Source organism: Galeopterus variegatus, unplaced genomic scaffold (genome assembly GCF_000696425.1).
Source record: "Galeopterus variegatus unplaced genomic scaffold, G_variegatus-3.0.2 Scaffold209, whole genome shotgun sequence".
Taxonomy (NCBI): Eukaryota; Metazoa; Chordata; class Mammalia; order Dermoptera; family Cynocephalidae; genus Galeopterus; species Galeopterus variegatus.
Genome location: NW_007726320.1, coordinates 205,786 through 221,939, shown reverse-complemented (window position 1 = coordinate 221,939; position 16,154 = coordinate 205,786). Strand labels below are relative to the sequence as shown.

General features: G+C 39.7%; 1 protein-coding gene across 1 annotated transcript; it reads right to left on the bottom strand.

Moving 5' to 3' along the window:
• Positions 1-4,974: 4,974 nt before the first annotated feature.
• On the bottom strand, positions 4,975-16,009 carry AKIRIN1 (akirin 1). The gene is made up of 5 exons (XM_008565848.1): positions 15,610-16,009; positions 11,297-11,437; positions 8,667-8,801; positions 7,268-7,339; positions 4,975-6,500 (listed from the first exon to the last, which is right to left on the bottom strand). Exons 1-5 carry the CDS (start codon positions 15,827-15,829, stop codon positions 6,490-6,492), a joined length of 579 nt encoding a protein of 192 aa, XP_008564070.1. The 5' UTR covers positions 15,830-16,009; the 3' UTR covers positions 4,975-6,489.
• Positions 16,010-16,154: the final 145 nt, after the last annotated feature.

The window sequence follows — 16,154 nt, the reverse complement described above, 5'->3', positions numbered from 1 at the left end:
GTACACTGAAGACGGAGAAATAGTAGCCACATTATTGTCATTCATCATTTAAGAGACAAGAATAGAGGTAATAAGGTGCTACCAAGAGTTCAGTATAGTAGAAAAGACATGTAGACACACAAACGCATTATACAACTGTATAAGAGCATAATGTGAAGTGCTAAAATGAAGTACTGTATAAATATAACACTTCCTCAGAAAGATCTTCCTTACAATCCAACTTAGAAACCTAGTTACTACATCGTTACCATTTTATTTTCTTCTTTAAATCTTGTTTACTAGTTTGCTTGTCTTGTCTCACAAACATGAGAGAACCACAACAGCAGGGACCTTGTCTCTGGTTCAGTGATGTATTTCTAGTGCCTAGAACAGAACTTAACAGTAGTTGCTCAATAAACATTTATTGAGTGAATAACTGCCTTGAAGAAGGGAGCAGAAAGACAATTGCCACTTGAGTAGGTGTTTGTCAAATGAGAAGGGAATTCCAGGCAGAGGAACAATAGAAGCATCCTAAAAAATGATGGGTTGAGTTAATGCTGGGGACAGAGTCTGAGAAGAAAAATTTTCAATAGTCCTGCAAGAGTTAACTAATGCCTTTAACAGGTGGATTTAGAATTTATGCCAAACAACAAAACCCCCAAAAAACCACACAGAAAAAACAAACGAAAAACCCCAGTAGCTACAGGAATGGGCTGGATTAGATAAGTGAGGGGGTAAAGACAAGCCAAACCAAAAGAAAAAGGATCTTTGAAGGAGTCCCTAGGGAACAGGGAACACGAGACCAGAAAGATTTTCTATACTTAGCAAAGCCATGGCTGTGCTTAATCACCCTTCCCAATCAATGTACAGGCCTTATTACCTGACTGGACAAAAAGGCTCTTAATGGTCAACCTGTCTCTAGTTTGGTAACTTCTCTTTTGCCCTGCAAGTAGTTTTCCCAAAACTCTTCGGATTCCCACAGAATGAGGGCCAAACTCCTATTTGAGGGTCAAAGCTATCTATTATCTAGCCCCTAATACCTAGCTCCAAACTCTCTTCCCAGGATCCACAAGTTTTCTACTATAGCTAAACCCCAAAACTCTTCGGATTCCCACAGAATGAGGGCCAAACTCCTATTTGAGGGTCAAAGCTATTATCTAGCCCCTAATACCTAGCTCCAAACTCTCTTCCCAGGATCCACAAGTTTTCTACTATAGCTAAATAAGAATGTCTTCCCTGCACACCACCATGATTTCCCACCAGTCTTTGCTTACTTTAGGCCCCACTACCTACTTTTGCCTACCTGAGCCCTACTCATCCTTTGAAGCCTTGCTTCAACCCTACCTCCTCGCATGAAACCTTCACTGATCACTGTTGCTACTCAGAACCGCCTCTTCTTTTCCTCAGTCCAATACCCATACCATTCACATACTTACCAACTTTTACCTTGCTTGCTTATATTCCTTGCTACACTGAGTCCCTTCTCAGGGATCAAGATTCGACAGACTATGTTAATTCTAAATCAGGCACTAGGGATATAAGACAGACAGACTAAGGGTACTTAAATAAATTGTCAGGCTTAAAAACTCAATTTATTATCTGTCCTCCACAAATAACACAAAAGACACCAGTAATGCTTGCTGAATGCCTGAGAAACACTCAAAGCCAGTATAAATACATGTCTTTCTCTGCTTAACATGTTGGGTACCAAGCCAGGTTAACAGCCTACACTGATTAATCAAAGCTCCGAGGAGACAAGGAACACACAGAAACTTTTTCTGTAAATGGACCATCAGGAAATTTGGATCGACCTACTGCTACAGCCAACTAAAAAGCAGTTAAAATGATAAAAAAATCATTTTCTTAAGAGCATCAAAAGGCTAACTGGGTAATGAGGAATAACTGAGCCAAAATCTAAAAGAGAACCCAGAGCTACGCTTAGCACTCAGAACTGCTTTTTCCTTTAAGGCATTTGCCAATCTGCAAGAAGCTCCTACACTCCAGAGCTGAACTTTTAGAAGTATTTAGCAGCCTCATGGGCTGAGGTGGACAAAAGTCAAAACCCAAGGCCAGCTAAAGGTAGGAACTCTTGCCAAAGACATGTTAAACTGAGATTCCAAAGTACACACCTTCAAAATAAAGGTGAAACGAAAGTAAACTAGTCCTCAAGTAGACTTGCCACCTGATTTTGTATCATCTGGATGATTCAGGGAACCTCTAGTCTTCAACCTGAATTAAGATGGTTTGGAAGTATCCCCAGGCACAGGGAACCAGAAATCCTTTCTACAGGGAGACACTCATCTTTGTCCAGTTTACTCCTGCAAATAATTTTTCAAATATATTGTCCAGCTCACAGATAAGCTGACACATAAGGAGATGCAACACTTTATGCAACAATCAGCAAAAACAGAACAGATCATAAAGACTTCAGGTACTGAAATTATTAATCAAAGTACCACACCCTCCCTACAATGAAGTGCAATTTACTTCAAAGTATGGTTTGGGGTGGGTAGTTGAAGATCTTTCCCTAAATGTGTTCCTTTCTTCCTGGAGGTATCCAACCTTATCCAAGGTCCAGTTTAACTCTAGTAGCTCTAGAAAACTACAGCACTCTCTGAAGCGGTTTTCAACAAAGAAAATCTCCAGCATGGCAGAGAAGTCTCTTCCTTAAGAATGGTATTTTACAAACTATCTTTAAATTTATGCTATCTTCTGATTAACATAAAATTCTCACACCTATTTTTATACCTAAAATTTCAAAATTAAACATGCCAGAAATAATCGGCCATTCTGAATCTTTTTTCCCTCCCCAAATAGTATGCACTCTGTTTACAACCCTGAGAATCACTGCTGTAACCAGTCGTTTATTAGCTTTTTCTCCAAGATACTTCGGCAATCTGTCAATTTTCATTTGTAAGCAAAGAATTTTTTCATCATGTCTCAACTTAAGGTATATATTTTTTACCTAGGAATAACAAATGAGGGCAAGTGTCCACCAATACATGATACACCAAGGATTACAAATGAAGTAAGTTTGCCTTGTGTGCTCTTTTTTCAAATGTTTATTAATGGTATAGTGTGGAGGCTGGCAAATTTTTCTGTAAAGGGCCAGAGAAAGGAATTTTCACTTGTGTGGCCCATACCACGCTATTTGTTGAACCTACTCAAATCTGGAGTAGCAGTATGAAAGCAGCCAGACACAAATAAATACATGTATGGGAGTGTTTCAATAAAATTTTATTTACAAAGAAAGGCCATAGTTTGCTGACCCCTGCTATAGTGAGTAACATATATAACATGAATATGGGGCTCACTGGTTAGCTCAGTTGGTTAGAACGCAGCCGTCTAACACCAAGGTCATGGGTTTGGATTCCTAAACCGGCCAGCAGCAAAAACAAACAGACCCCCCCCCCAAAAAAAAACCCCACATATATAGTGAATACAGATTCACTGAAAGGCATCACTAGATTCATTTGTCATTTATCTTTTATTGTTTCCTTAAACACTTAAAAATACAAATTCTAATAAGAGACCATGATATTTTGGTGTTAAGAAGGGGCTATTCATACTGGAAAATTGAGAATCATTACTGCACACAGGAAGATTTTGGTCTCCAGATCTGAAGACGACCACTATAAAGAAAACTGCGGTGACATTCTAAAGTTCATATTATATGCCCCAAGCTGTGCTAAATACTTTTTTTACATGGACTATTTTTTGCACTTGAAAATAAAACCCAATGATGTACATGCTATTAATTCTCATTTACAAATAAGAAAACTATGGCTCAGAGTTCACTAACTTGGCAAGGTTCATATGGAAAATTAGTGGTAGAGCAGAGAGTAAACTCCAGGGCTACAAATACCCAAAGGCCATTCTTTTAACTATTGTACTATCCAACTAATTCTCCATGGTGGGCAGAGAAGATTCACCATGTATGCAAGGTTAACCTGAATTCTTGTATTCCCTGATGTTCTTCCCTTGGGGAGCTCTCAGGAATTATCTCTGCCTCAGGAGCTTTCATCTTCCCTCAACTCTTCTGACCTAGGCAGGGATACTTACTGTTTTCATTTCCCTTAAGTTTAAGACTTCACTAAAAGAGAATAGTAACTGGAATTAAAATAGAGAAAAACTTTTTAACCAGCTGTTAAATATAGCTGTTCTAAAAACACAGGTCCTGGCCCATCCTTATAGGTGTTTGTAGGGTGACTTCTTTCTTGAGCTGTGATTTCCATGGGACGAAGTCACTTCCTTACAGTGCCCTTAAATCAAAGCCCTAGAAATCAAGGTCTAGAGAAAAATTCCTTCTTTTGCCAGTCTAAGACCTACCTTACAGGCCCCCATTTTTTGTCCTAAGAATTGTCTTTTCTCTGAATTATAAACACTAAACAAACATGTACAGTCTCTTTAGGGGAGATCCCAAAACCCAGCCATGTTGATGAGGTCTTACCTTGTGGGCCCAGAGGGCAACCATATTATAATATAATAGCCCAGCAATACTGGGTGCCTTGAAAGAGTAGAGTGAGAATGTGTCATTTTTCTTATTGAAACCTACTCTACTTACCAACCAGAAGCCATTTAGTAGAAATGGGGGCTAACATTTGCAATAGTGAGTGAGCACATCACACTGATCACAAGACTTCAGTGAGGCAGCTTTCCCCATTTCTAGTTTAGGCTTCACAACTTTGGATAGCCCCACAGCTGCCCTTTCCTTGTTTTGGTGTGACTATCCCACTGCAGGGCCACTCCCATTACAGCCACTGCTTTGTTCCTCTTCCAGGAACAAGTGACTACCCTGGAAAAAGAAGAGATGAAACAAACTGCCCTTCAAATATGAAGTAAAATCATTATTTAATTATTAAAAGATCACTGCTGGGTTTTTTAAAAAAAGGTCTGTAAGTCATCAGCGTACTGTTGAACTGAGAAAATGGATATAGCAACCTCATGTAAGTTATTTGAATTAATAAACATTATCCCAGTATTAAGAAGGCAAGGTAAACAAATAGCTTAAGTATTTTATTTGTTTGCAACTAAGCTTGTTAACACTATATAATGAAAATGTACAAAGAATAATGTTGCAGTTTTTGGTTAGATTTAAGTCAAAGACATTCATTAATAAGGAATCTTCCAATGTGAATATTCCCAGAACTTCTCTAAGCCATCTGATCTGAACAACTGTCTCTGAATATTACCTTACTTTGGAAGGTATCAGCATACATTTGAATTAAACTCAGAATTTTTCAAAATAAGCCCTAATTAAAAAAAACTATTCTATATTCAAACTAAAACAATTTTAATAGAACTTTCCTTTCCAGAAACAATAATAAAGGAAACAAGGCATTTTGTAAAATGTGGTCCTGAACAAGTCACAGTAAAAAATAAGTGTATACTTAACTTCCACCTCCTCAAAACAGAGGCTACTTTCTGTTCCTCAACCTTGGAGATAAGGTGAAGAACAGCCAATAAGCAACTTCAGGCAGGGGGTTGCCAAAACAAAGCTCAAGCAGTTGAACACGGACACCTCAAAAGAATTTGGGGGAACCAGACCAAAGAATCCAAATTCTGCTTTTAATAACCAATACAAAGGTGAAGTGGCTCCTCCCAGGTAGCAGTGCCGTCGGGGCCTGACCCAGCCCCATGCTCACCTACGTTATGCTCTTGAACAAACCCTGATGCTCCTGCTCCAGGGAAGACATTTTCCCTTTAGAGGTTCAGTGTCCAGGGAGCTCTTTGATTGTGTGAATGAGGTGAGCGACGACTCCATGTGGGTATTTTAAGGCTTGGAGTCAAAGTATTTCTCTAACACAATTAGGCAGAGTCCATGCATCAATGGCCTGTCTCTCCACTTCGTTCTAATTTCTCACCGCATTTGTAGATCTAGGACCGCAGACCATCACTACATCATCATAATCACATCTAATGTCCATCCTAACTTATGATTCATATTCTGTGCCTGGAAACAGTCCCTGTATTTAATAATAATACCTACACATAAAACAATCCACTGTTACAACTTATATGGTCACAAAACATTAATGATCTTCTGTAGACCAAGCAAATGTTTCTAACCATAATTGTCGTGCATCAAATTCACAGCCAGAATCCCCAAGATCAAAAAAATTTGCACAATACAAATAATAACTTAAAATATACATACACACATATACACACATTCTCATACACACTTCTTACAGAACTGTGCTCGGGGAAACTCCATTTGTTGCATGCCACTGAAGGCATATTTTGCTAAACTGCTGCTCCAGGTTTTTGTTTGGAAAATCTATCACAGTAGGGCACAGCTGTTTATTGGATGAGCAGAAAAGAAAGATATGCTTGTGGCAACCAGAAAGTTTTAAGGTCTTTCAAGTTGTATAAAATGGACCTGCAGAAACGTTTAAGTGTTCTCAGGATGCAAAGTTGGAGCTGAAATGTGATATCAAACCAGTTGCAAAAAGTGTACAGCAGCCATCTCTTGAGGTCAAACCTGGTACCCAGATATGCAAGAAAGCTTCAGGACACATCTGTAAGTTAGGAATAAAAAACAAAAGGGTAAGAATACCAAAAAAATGTAGTGTCATGTTTTATTTATATTACCTAAAAGTAAATGTGATAAACAGCACGGAAACATGAGTTGCCACTTAAAAAGTACTAAACAAGGGATAGCTGTTAGAACATGGTGCTGATAACACTAAGGTCCAGGGTTTGATCCCTGTACCAGCTAGCCATCAAAACAAATGAACACACAAACAAAAAAACTAAGCCTCAAGAATTTAAGAAACCTGAGCCAAGTTCAGTTAGATATACTAACATAGCTATTTATAATTTATGCTTTGAGTAATTGGTAGTTGCGAAATGTTTAGATTAAAGAAATCCTGACCACACACCTGATAAACTAGCTTAAGGAATCAACTTTCATAAAAGAACTTGAACTACCTTTCTGGAGAAAACACAGGTGACAAACAAACTGGTGGTAGAGACAGACTACCTAGGTTTCAATCTTGGCTGAACCAGTAGCTATATGAGCTTGGCCACATTATTTAACCTCTTCTAAGTGCTATCCCTTTCTGTAAAATGGGGCTAATAATAGTTCCATCCTCATAGGTTACGGTGAGGATTATATAAGCTTCAGTGAGGATTTAAAGAGCTTAACACTGTGCTGGGCACATCAGTAATTTTAGCTATTATTTTACTTCACAGGGGCTTTTTTTTCTCAGGAGATAAGATATTTGCTCTTGGAAGATAAGATATTGAGCCTGAAAAATTCAAAGAAAAACCTGGCAATACTTACAGCTTGTTGGCCTTGTCCCATATCGTCGCATAATCTGATCATGTGTAAATTTCACAAAAGATTCATATTGTTCTGTGAGGGGAAAGACAGTTCACACTTATACCCAGAAACTCCCTAATTTTTCAAAAATCAAGTGTCAGGATCATATCTAGCTTCCCAGTTTGAATTTTCCACACTCTAAGGCCCTCCTTATAAAGGTCACTGAGATCTATTTCTTCCTCTTAGATCCCAGAGCCAACTCCCTGGCTTCTAGATCTGGTCACTAATCATCTATAATAACATTTTCCTAATAACTCTTCCCTGCCGTAACTCTATCCCCTACTTATGGCCTCCCAAGACAGAGAGGTATGCTTACTACTACAGGCCAAGAAATTTCAGCAAATCTTCTTTGGGACATGAAGTTTTAAAGCTCTTTCCTTAGTATAAATTTCAACACACACAATGAGCAAAAAAGATGAGTAGAAGAGGTGGGATGGCCAGAAGCTAAAAGAAAATTCTATACTATCTAATTGTAGACAGTTCAGCATTAAGTCATACTTTCTAAAGGAAAACACAGCAGAAAGGTAGAAGATAGCCTAACATCTGTGAACAGAGAAGTGACTTAGAGCCATCTGATTTGAACAATATTGGGGTGGGAGAGGGAATAATATACTAGAGCTTTTTCTTATAACTCATATATTAAAGGATCAAAGAAATTCTACTATGAAGGAACCCATTTAACTGTTTAACCCGACAGTTTGCAATTTAAATTAAAGTAGACCTATTAACATTCTGAGGAACCATGTTGCATAGGTTACCATATTAGGAAATAATACTGTTAACAGGAAGAAACTAAAACTTCTCTGATCCCATCATTCTCCTTAACTAAACAGATACTACTTTCTATTCCTGATTCAGATTCCTTTCTTTCATATAAGGATCTACTTGTTGCCATCACTAATCACTACCTTTATTCTAACCTGAGGTAGGCTCTCCTTGCTTTATTTTACCTCCCAAATCAAAGGATGCCAGACTTCTCACATCCACAGACTACCACCACCAGGAAGCCTCGATCTGTTGACAATACTGCACTCTTCCCAAACACCTGCTGGGAAGTTAGTACCATATCCCAAACACCTGTGCACCAGCCAGCACGCCCAAATGGCCTACTCAATGCCTTTGTTCATATAGAAAACTCTTGCAAGAACAGCTTGGTTTATCTTCTTTCAGAAGTGCAAATGAGAAGTCCTTCCATATAATGTGTAAATTTCATGTTTACAATCACCAGAACAGTAACTGCAATATTCACAACTCAATAAATCCTCTTACATGAAACCCTGTTCTTTTTTTAAGTTACTTAACTGGGAGTTAATTCGTACTGAACCCTCTTAACAATGGCATAGTCACTGCCTTAGCCTACCTGCTAGTTTGGTATTGAGGATTTGCTCATATTCCTCCCGAATTTTATCTTCATAATCTTTTAAGAGACGCTCACATATTATTCCAACTTGTCGGAGGGTAAAGGTGGGCTGGTCCTTCTTCATCCAGGAGGAACCTGGCCAAAAGATAAATCTAGTTTACATAATATATTCTAGCTGTAAGGTTCAGAATTAACAACTTTATATAAATAGTCCTCAAGATATATAAAAACTGTTTAGGAAAATTATATTATTCACTACTTTACATGGAATATTTTCACAAAATTCTCCATTTGCTTTACAAAGCAAAATCAAAGGTAAATTGAGAGGTAGGAGGAACGACATGTATCCAGGTGTGCCAGCTGATCTGCATAAAGAAAAGCAGTTCTGACACTAACAATCTCAGCTCCTATGCAATGCTCATTTCATAAACGATAAGAACAAAAAGTTTAAAGCTGACATAAAACCTCTAGTCTGGATTAGAGAAAGTGTATCCACAGCATAGGACCTACAAGGCCTTTGGAGATCATCTAGACCTATGTGTAATCAAGGAGTTGCGTCCTAATCATCTGTACAACTAACCACAAAAGATACACATTCTGATTTAATTCCGGGGCAGGGCTTGGGCACCTTTTATTTTAAGATCCACAGATGATTCTGATAAGAATGGGGAATCTGAGGCTTATGAGACCAAGGGACTTGCTCAATATAAAAAAACTTAGCAAAGTCATTAACCTTTAAGGCCATCAAATCAAGATCCTAACAAGTTCAAGCATATTCACAAAGAGTTCCTTTTTGAAGTATGGATGAAGGTATACAATTAGGTACTACACATCTCATCCTTTTTGAATCTAGGTTGAAAAGAGTAAAATGCTCATAAACTACTAAAGTTAGAAATCAAAATATCCCTTGGAATGCTAGAAAACATGGAACTCTAATACTAGAACCAGAACTTTTGTGGTGGACACTACGGATTCCCTTGTCTAAAAATCTATTTTAGTTTCCTTCTAGTGTCTCCTCTGTTTCTTTCGCAGCAGAGGCTGTGAAATTCAAAACTACATTTTTCAGACTCCTTGGTTGCTAGGATTTCTGATGCACTCATGAAAGATCTAAATTCAGTACTAAGTGGGGGGATAAGCTTGCACCAGGCATCAGTTTTGGTGCTGAGGCAAAAAGAGCAACAGTCTCATTCTGGAGCTGAACAATGGATTCCACAGGTGGCTTCCTGATCATCATTAAAGCAACAGCCCTGGTGATAGACCAGTTCTGAGATGTTCCTCAAAGCTCAGACTAGAATCTGTCTCTTCACTCTTACGTTAGTCTGTAAGCCACTTAACACTCTGAAGCAAATCATTTTTTGCTTAAACAAACCAGAGTATATTTTTTTCTCTACAAATGAAACCTAACTAAAACATCCAACCAGTCATTATTTATAACTGTTTTTCTACCCCTAACATATTCTATTATTTCCAAAGTATATAAGGGTACTTCAACAAGAGCATGGGAAAACAATTAAAAGACAATACGAATCCTTCCATAAACGCTTCGAAGTACACTTGTATTACTAAAATCTCAAGAGAAGATTAAGGTGAGACTTCCTAGCTCTAACCACTGAAAGGTCTATCACTCATGTATGTGCAAAAGCAATTAGAAGAGATGTCGCTATTCCTGAGCCAGGACCTCTGGATTATAAGGAGACAATTAAAAAAATAAAAATAATTTATTGAGATGAAATTCACGTTACATAGAATTAACTATTTTAAAGCCAACAATTCAGTGGCATCTACCAGTCACAAAGTTGTGCAACCTCCACCTCTATCTAGTTCCAAAACATTTCCATCACATCAAAAAGTAAAACCCCTCACCCATCAAGCAGTTTCTCCCCATTCTCCTCTCCCCTAGCTCCTGGCAAACAACAACTTGTGTTCTTGTTAAGGAGGTAATTTTTAATCAAGGTAACTTTTAACCCTCAGAACTGTTAAAAAGTAGAATCTTTATGTAGAGACAAACTCCTCTACTGTTAAAGGAGACGGAGTTCACTGTCAGAGATATTCAAACACTGGTTTGTTGACTTTTTGCAGGGATATGGCAGGCAAGACTAGTTCACTATGTGACCACAAAGATTCCCTCCAACTCTGAGATTCTGTTTTTGAGCACATCCTTTCTGACCACCTACCAATGATGTTAGAGCAGCACTGTCTAACAAAACTTTCTGCAGAGATGGAAATGTTCTACAGCTGCATGTCCAATACAACAGCCATATGTGGCTACTGTACACTTGAAATGTGACTACTGCATCTGAAAAACTGAATTTTTAAATTTTATTTAATTTTAATTAACTTAAAATTAAATAGCCACATGTGGCTAATGGCTACAGTAAGTAATACTGTAGTTACAGAGGACATTACTCTTTCTTGCACTGGGTGGATGGAAGCCCAATCAAATCAATCCAAGTTCTTTCCCAATTTCATGACTTTGTGGTTTTTAAAGTATTTATAAGTAGTAATAATATAATGCATCCACTTTACTGATTTTATTACTTTAGAGGACATCAATTCTGGACTGGGAAACTATCATTATAAGTACCATTTACAAAGTCTTAAATGAATTTTGAACACCAAAGCATGCTTACCTGGAGAACTAGGTGCTGTTAGTGCTGAAGAATGAGGCTGACTTTCTGAAGTACAAGCTTCACTTTGATTAAGAACAACTTCTAAATGTCTCCACCTCTGATAACGACTATATTCTTGTTTTATGTTCTGAAAAATTTGCTCTAATAAAAAAGAAACAAACTTGAGCATTCACTTTATTGTCTCATAACTTCAAACTTTCTTCAGAAGTGGGAGTAGACAAGGAAGGTCTTTCTTTTTACAAGACTTTAGATACTCCCTTTAGAGACTCTCCTTTTAGGTCTCAATTTCTTCCCTCGCCTCATGTTATTAATATTAACAAGAAAATTGTTTATACTGTATAAAACATTCCTCCTATAGTACCAGAAACAATGCACTCTTATTGCCACTATTTCAACAATGCATAGAATAGCAGCTATATGCGTAAGCCACCCAGATAATTCCCTTCAGGTTTTCCTATGGCAGTGAAGACCAGATCTGCTGATGATTAGTACAATTACAGTAAAAGAAATCTCCTTTTACCTAACAGGGCATTATTTTTTATTTCCTTTAAGTTTTGCAATTTCACAAACTAGAGTATTAAAGGGTGAGTCTCTTACCACCCAATGCTTTCTAACAATGAAGTTCTTGTTCCATATGGGACCCTTAAGATCTTTGGGGAAGAGGACAGCAGAAACCATTATGTTTAGAGCCTGGACACTGACGAGGGGAAGAGCTGACATTTACTGCTTGGAATGATGGTCAGAATTTAGAAAAGAATTTTCTGACCCTGTAAGAGGCAATATTTGGTAAGATTCAGATTACTATTCTGAATCAAGGTAATCACAAACCAAACTTGCTAACGCTATTAAAGGGAGTCCAGGAAACACAAATTAACTAACCACCTTCAAGTACACTCTTAGAGACAACAAAGAATCCGGAAGGATGTGGTTTTCAAGTTTTTTCTTTTTGTGGTGTGACATCATATTCACCAGATAAATAAAGCCTCCTAATTAGAAAAAAACAAACCACAAAGAATCCGGAAGGATGTGGTTTTCAAGTTTTTTCTTTTTGTGGTGTGACATCATATTCGCCAGATAAATAAAGCCTCCTAATTAGAAAAAAACAAACCAAAAAAACAAGAAAACTGCATCATCCCCCCAACTCAAGTTATTCTAGTGTATACTTTTCATAACCATATATTTTTAATGGTGGAAGGTGTTAATAATGCCACTTTTACTAGCTGTATGACTGTAATCTCGGGAAGTCATTTGGGATCTTTAGTCTAGTTCTTCAATATAAATGTCAAAAGTACCTGATAAGATAGTGAGAATCAAAATCAAAGATATTAATAATGCCACAACAAGTGACGGTACAGTACAGGAACAAACGCGAAATCAAAACCTAAACTCTGGAACAATGTGGGTTAGCAATATACTTTCTTTTAGGAGTACTACGAAGTTCATATCTTAGATCCCTGAATTTATGAAATCTTCACATTTTTAAAATGTATTATTCCTTAAGCACATACTTGCCAGATTCAATACAAGGATGTAAGGAACTGCAAAGACTTGAAACAAGAAAGGACAAGTATGAAAACAATGCTCATGAGAACAGAAGGTCTTTGATAAACCTCTAACTGCCTCTTATATGGCAAAGTGAACAAATGGGAAGATACAACTATGAGGTACATAGAAGGACTATGAATCCAAGAGTCTAAACATGGTATCTGCAGGAGAAAAACAAGGTAGTAAATATGATTTTCTTCCAAAGGAGGCCACGTAAAACGAGAAACATTTTTTTAAAAAGAAAAATGCAAATTTATTTTTTTTAACAGTGGATAGTAATTTTAATTCTTTATTATTTGAACCGTGCTTCCAGGTTATATCAGGCTACTCCCACCTCAAAACTCTGCAGTGGTTACAGACCAAAATTCAAGCTGCTACAGACCAAAATTCAAACTCTTGAACATGGCATTCAATGCCTTTTACGACCTGTCCCCAATTTATTTTCCCAGTTACATCATCCACTACAAGCCAGTTGCATCAAACTACTCTTTCCTTAATTTGCAGGTTTTCTGGCCTAAGCTCTAGCAGTTTCATTTTACCTGAAATGGGGCTGTGCCTTTCCCCCAAATATTATTCAAGACTCAACTAAAACACTACCTCCATCCAGAGGTTATTCTCAACTCTCAAGTCATGATAAATTAAGTGCTTTGCATCTAGACTCACTCTATGTTTACAAATATCTCCCTGTGGTTGGACCCCCTTCCATGCCTGGTACCCATCTAACAGTCAGTAAATTTAATAAAAGGCTTAATTTTATAGGCTCTTTCCACAAAAAAGTGCTATATTACACATCTTTTTTTAAAGTGAAGTAAAAGCAGTTTTTTGACCATTTCTCACAGAAGTTTACAACCCTTGAGATAACAGTAGGATGTTAGAAAATGAAGTCACTGATTTTAAAATTCATTTTTCCATCAATCGGCTTTATTCTTTCTACTTGTATAGCAACTAACATTACCTCCCCATTCTTCCTTTCTAATCTGGAAGGCATCTTTCACTTACGTCAAAGTATTAATACTTTCTGCAGCTATCTTGACGGATCCTCAACTAAAGATAGATAGGGAAAGTATTAATTCCATTTTGCAGAAGAGAGACCCAAGAAGATTATATGAAAGATTACATGATTATCCTTGGGTATCTGCAAGAGCTGAAGTAAAAAAAAAAAAATCACTGCATGTGGACAACTGTGCCCCCTGTTTTGAGAACTCTTTTACAAAGAACTTTTGCAAACATTATCTCATTCTGTACATAAGGTTATACAGCATTAAGTGTTCAGGGAATTTAAAGCAGAACAGAGTTCCTTATGGGACAGGTTAGTCAGGTAATGGAAGGGAGATATGAAGAAATGGCCTCATTGGGATCAGCAAATAGAAAGGAAAAACATGATTCAAGCATAGCAAGGTGGGTCTGGGGAAAACAGCAGAGGAATAGTGTGAAGAAAATTTATAAAAGACCGACTAGGTAAGATATGGTTATAGTTGATAAATCGTTTAAATTCCAGGGTAAAGAACAGGTGACCACAAGTAAGGATACAAAGCCTGGAAGAGCTTAGCTGACCGCAGGAATCTTGGTGTGAGAAGACAAGGGCCTGAAATTTGCATTGTGGATAAGCAAAGGAAGGGAGAAATGAATCCTAAAGGCACTACTAACTGAAAAGGGGTGAGGATAGAATGATTGTAAGGCGATCCTAAGGTTTTGCTTAAGCGTGAGGAACAGAAAAACACACAAAGAAATGATTTGCCAAAATCTATTTTTGAGACCCCCTCATTTCTGGGAGCCCTTTAAAACTGCTGAATATTAATGCTGATGCACTTTTCCTCTGTACTCTAGGTTTCTTTACTCTATGCACTGTGATTAGATCTCTTTACTGTCACACTAGCCATTCCCTTTCCTTGGCCAAAGTGGAATGCCTTATTGAAGGACAGTACCTCTGTTACGGATAGCTGAATTCTTGCTTCCAGAATCTCCCGGTATGTTGAAGGATTCTCAAATTCTAGCTAATGGCCTACCGATTTCAAGCCATATATGGTACAAGACAATAGCCAAACAATAAAAGAACACGGCCAGTACCTTAGAAATGGTTAGGTTAAAATCGGTTTTCATGGGCCGGCCCGTGGCTCACTCGGGAGAGTGCGGTGCTGATAACACCAAGGCCACGGGTGCGGATCGTATATAGGGATGGCCGGTTCGCTCAGTTGGTAGAGTGTGGTGCTGACAACACCAAGCCAAGGGTTAAGATCCCTTTACCTGTCATCTTTAAAAAAAAAAAAAAATCTGTTTTCATGATTCCTGCGGCGGTCTCTGGTCCCTAAAGGTTCTGAGAAAACAGGCCTCCCTATAAGCTACAGTACAGTGCTGAACAGCACACACTCACGCCCCTTCCCAGTAACCCGCCCCCACGCCGGGTTCGTGAGTAGAATCCAATTTTCCATGGCCCACTGGATCTGCAGGGCGGCTCAGTACAGGCCCGGGCAGAGGAGGCAGGAGGGGCTTCGAGGACGGGGAGGGCCCAGAACGGGGGTATTCCCATATTCCTCTTGGTGCCCACCCCTCCAGGCTCTCCAGCTCCAGGAAAACCAAGAACCGACACTGTGGCCCCAGTACTCCCCGCGGATATCCCCGGAAGCAACCAGGCTCAGCGGCACCCCAGTTCCCTTTTCTCAAAGCAAGGAAGGGGTCCGTGGGTGAATTGGCCCGGCATTCATAAACCCCCCTCCCCCAAAAAATGGCTGGGCCTGGCTTCCTGCCAAGCCCGCAGCAGCGTAGGTTACCCGGAGTTGGAAGGCGCCGCTCGCTGCCGGGCGGGGCGGGCTGCTGCAGAGTCGGCTGTAGGGTTTGCATCTGAAGCGACGGCGGTGGCTCGGAGTCCGGTGGCCTGAGGCCCGGAGTGGGGCCGGGCAGAGGGGCGCAGCGCCGCCGCTTCGGGGAGCCGGGGCTCAGCAGCGCCGCCTCGAACTCCATGGGCCGCTTCAGCGTCGCCCCGCACGCCATGCCGCTGAGGGGCCAGGAACCAGGAGCGGACGCGGCTGTATCTGCGGTCCAACCTCCGGCTCCTCAGCGGCGCTTACAAGCCAAGCCGGCTCCAATGGCGCCTCCAGCACCCGGCAGCGGCGCTGGCCCCGCCTCCTGTGACGTCACGGGCGCTCGCCACCGCCCGGCAGAGGGGAGGAAGCCGGAAGAAGGCCGCTCTGGGAGGTCCGACAGCGACGGCTCGGCCCGCGGCGCCCCCTGCTGAGGAAATGGAACGGCCTGGGCGGAGAGCGTGGTCACCAAGCAACACTGGGAAGGCCCCCACCCCCGCCTCCCCCCCATCCCG